General features: G+C 32.9%; 1 protein-coding gene across 2 annotated transcripts in view; it reads left to right on the forward strand.

The window, feature by feature from the left end:
• Positions 1–3,081, forward strand: part of LOC106473709 — a 4,705-nt gene extending 1,624 nt beyond the window's left edge. The window contains exons 2-4 of one of the 2 annotated variants that reach the window (XM_022402108.1): positions 665–826; positions 1,232–1,292; positions 2,692–3,081. In XM_022402108.1, the coding sequence (XP_022257816.1) occupies positions 665–826; positions 1,232–1,292; positions 2,692–2,825 (357 nt within the window). In that variant the 3' untranslated portion in view covers positions 2,826–3,081. The remainder of the gene's footprint in view (positions 1–664; positions 827–1,231; positions 1,293–2,691) is intronic. The other variant, XR_001291698.2, reaches the window with a different exon arrangement.
• Positions 3,082–4,288: the final 1,207 nt, after the last annotated feature.

The following is a 4,288-nucleotide window of genomic DNA, read 5'->3' on the forward strand; positions in this document are numbered from 1 at the left end:
ACTTAATTTAAAAAACATGCAGCCACAACTTGGTAAGATACTTAAAAACATGCAGCCACAACTTGGTAAGATACTTAAAAACATGCAGCCACAACTTGGTAAGATACTTAAAAACATGCAGCCACAACTGGGTAAGATACTTAAAAACATGCAGCCACAACTTGGTAAGATACTTAAAAACATGCAGCCACAACTTGGTAAGGTACTTAAAAACATGCAGCCACAACTTGGTAAGGTACTTAAAAACATGCAGCCACAACTTGGTAAGGTACTTAAAAACATGCAGCCACAACTTGGTAAGATACTTAAAAACATGCAGCCACAACTTGGTAAGATACTTAAAAACCTGTATTAGATAATACCCAAAATTTTGTTTATGATTTGGACATTAATAGAAACCTTTATACTTGATGTTGACCAAAGTCGCTATGTGCGTGTGGGCAAAGTTAATTGTTTTTATTTGTTTCAACAAAACACTTTTATATTTGGTATTTTACATGCAGTTCAATAAATACGGCTGTTTTATGTAGCACAAAATAACAAATAGAAGAGAAAAGTGTGCCTTCTGGAAATGCTCAGGTTTCAAGGTTTGTTACTGTGTAGTCTTGATCTGGTGTGATTTCTTTGTATCGTGCTGGTTTCGGTAATGTATGCTGATTTTCAGGATGAATTTGTTGAGTACTTGCAAAGTAAAGGTAGCCGTCCACAAGATCATAGAAACCTTTCAGCCTCTCCTTCTCGAATACAGAGATTAAAAAGCAATCAACCATCTAATCATGACAGAGAAAAGCATAGTCACGGGTCATTCAAGAAGAATGATTCAAAGGTAGTGTAGTCGTATTAATCCAATTGGTCAGTTAATGATTTGTGAGCTCCGTCTAGTACGTGAGTATAGGTTTCAGTAACAGTTAGTGTAAAGAAGATTTGGTAATGTTTTTTGTTAATTTTATTAGAACTTTAACGGCAAAAATATTAAGTATACAATGAATTAGTAAACACGAAACCAAACTGCTTTTGGAAATTCTTTCTTTCTTCAGCAGTGAATTGGACAAAGAAAGAATGGCTAACATCCAAAAGCAGTTGGATTATCAAATTTCTTGGTTTATAGTTTGTCTGTTTTATCCTCTGTGTTTTCTTAGTATTGGTTAATACTTAATAAGTGTACTGACATTGAATAATTTAACTGAAACAGATTACTGCACTACATAAATCTTTGTTAAAAAATTTACAGACAGTGGAAAGAAGCTACGGCTTAAATCAAGCTCAGAAATCTCATTCAAATAATATATCAGGTTAGTTTTCTTCTTTGCTGCTAACCATTATAGTCATTAAGATACTTCTAAGTGCTAGTAAAAGACAATATTATCCAAGAATAATCAGAGGATTCTATTTGGTTGTTTAAAATCTCTCGGCCAGAGTGAGAATTGTGAAGATGGTTTTCTATTGTAAACGTTAGAAAACTCTGTAAGGTTGATGCTCGTAGGTTAATGTTATTGGACTGTTGTATGTGACCAAAAACAAAATAAGTCTCTGGCTACTATTAAGACTCAGTGTTGTGATGTAAAAAGTACCTGACATACTAAGTGTATTTACAAACACTTTTTTATGTTTTCTTTTTTTAATCATCAACAAATTAGTGAACAAAAGTAATGAAGAAGTAGCTCCTTCAGTGTGTGCAAAATACAGGTTTCTTGTTTGCCTTAGAGTATCAACTATCACTAGTACTAGGAGAATATTTTAAAGCAGGTGTCTTTCTGTGAGTGAGTTTGTAGATTAATTTAGTTCTGTTCTGAATATTATCTTAGTTCTAGACTAAATACCGATGTGTCATGTGTTTTTTTTTGTAGTGAGTTAGATCTGTATTATTTTATTAATTATGTCCTGTCTTGTGTCCTTTTTAGTCAAAACACATTACAAAAATGTCTCGTTATAGCATGCATAACAAAGTATATTAAATGTGGACAGATGCATAGCCAGCTACTCACCAGTACGAAATACTCAAAACGTTTCATGGGAAGGGAAGGTAGACATAACCTTAAGTTGTGAGTAGACTGTAGCCTTTTACAGCCTCACTTTCTCATGGAATGATATTCAAAAAAAAAGACTCTAAACTTGAGTGCTTTTGAGTAGTTCACTATTGTTCTTCTCGAGACTAGAGTGAAATATTCAAAAATGCTCGAGTTTTGGGTCGTTTTTGGAAATTCATTACACCTTTTATATGTGATCCTGTGTGCCAGTTACTTTCTCAATGGCTGTTATTATCAGTTGCCAGTTGGCAGATTTCTGTAGTGAAATTGACCATCCTCCCAATTTGTTTAAATCCAGTGAGAAAATTCTTATCAAATGTTTGGTGTTTACTGATTATCCTACCAGTAAATAGTGAATATTTAGTGCCCCACAGTTACCTAGAATGTACTAAACCCTTCCAGGCTCCTGTTTTCATCCCTTTATTATTAAAGTGCTGAGCTAAAGTTAAATACTAGTAACAATGCTAGAGGATTTGTGTTGAAAAGTATTATTAGTTACTGAACATTGGAAACTATTCTATGTATGGACAGAATATGTAAGATTTTTCTTGATTTCTACCAGTTTCTCTGATTGAATTATAGCAGTGAAGTGTTCAGATGGTTGATTTATAACGTTAGAATGAGGAGTAACATGTTCAGTGACTGCTTTTCTATGTACAACTAGGAACTATGCACCAAAAAGACTCGAGAAACGAACAACATGAACCTGACAAGACTTCTGTTCCTGACATGTCTGCCCCGTCCTGGGTCCATTTCACTCTAGACAGAAAAGCTTTGATGAGCTGTTTTGATTTCTAAATCCCACAGGGATAATAAGATTTAATCCTAGCACTTGGAGATTTTAATGAAATGTATTATTTCAGTTGGTTTACATGAATTTTGATGTAATTGGGCAGGACTGCTGAATGGTAATTAGAACTTTTGACGAGTTATGAAGTTGTGATGAAGATTTAGAAAATGCCTTTCTTCTGCTGTTGAAATCTGATAAAAACAAGATAAAGTCATAAAGTGTTACTAGAAGTAATTTTTATATTTAGTCTTCTAACAAAAAAAATAAAACAAAAATTTTTATACTTTATATATTCATTACTTGACATACAGTTTTTTTTAAATGTCATTATTATTTTTTTTTAAACTGAATGTTACTTGCATTAATATTTTTATGGTATACTTCTCTGTACTGCCAATATTGTGATTTCATAAAAGGAATTTATTTTCAGTAGTTTGGTATATATGTTAGGTACAAGTGTAATATAGGAGTAACAGTTGTATTATGTTTTGTTGTTTAACACAAAAATACGAAACCTTATAACCCAAGAGTTTGAAAAGGTGGTCCTTTCTACACGCGGAGCAAACTGGGAGTGACCGAGTGAAGCCAGATGTAAGGTAAGGTGGAATGACGTTGCAATGTTCCATCTCCTCGACAGCCCGGAAGTATCACGATTAACTTTCAATATATTATTGTGTGTCTCGTTGTACAACGTGAGAGGAAACTAGAAAGTTAGATATAAAATGGTGAGAGAGGTTGCGAGTAGTTATAAAGAAAATGTTAAGAAGACAGAACTAAAAAGATAAAAAACAAACATGGAAAATTATCATAAATAAATAATAAATATTGAGAAATATTAGGGATGAAAATAAAGAATTCTCACATTGAAAAAACAAACTTACGTTTTTTATGACAGAGAACTAATTAATGGTCATAAGTCTAGATTTATTCCACAAGATTGAACGGTATTTAAAGTGTCAATCCAATAAACATCTTGTATTTCTCTGTCATCTCTAGTTTTTAAACCACTTTCAATGCTGATGAAAATCACATTATAGAATGTTTGGATTGGTTGAAGTGTCTGGTAGCAGGGAGGTCTTTTTTTTTTTGGAGTTACTTAGAAGATTTATGGTTGTTGAAATGCTCTCTAAAGGTCATTGGGGTGATTGTATTTGTTTACACTGTATAAGGTAAATAGTGTTGTACAAGCAATTTCTTTTGTAATTATAACGATCTTCTGGTTATATTTGTTGTAAAAAAGACCCGGTAGTTTTTATGAACTTGTAGGTTAGACAATGAGTTTTATTACATGGGAGATTACCATTCACTTTTACATGAACAAGGATATCTTTAAGACTTCTGTTCTTCCAAAGTAGACAATGGGAACATCAGTAAATATTTATCTAAGGTGATCATTCAGTTATAGCAGATTGGGTAACTGAGGTACTATTGTGTGAAACGTTGGTAGCTGTTGGATTGGGAGAAAATGTGG

The sequence above is a fragment of the Limulus polyphemus genome, unplaced genomic scaffold, assembly GCF_000517525.1.
Source record: "Limulus polyphemus unplaced genomic scaffold, Limulus_polyphemus-2.1.2 Scaffold6426, whole genome shotgun sequence".
Taxonomy (NCBI): domain Eukaryota; kingdom Metazoa; phylum Arthropoda; class Merostomata; order Xiphosura; family Limulidae; genus Limulus; species Limulus polyphemus.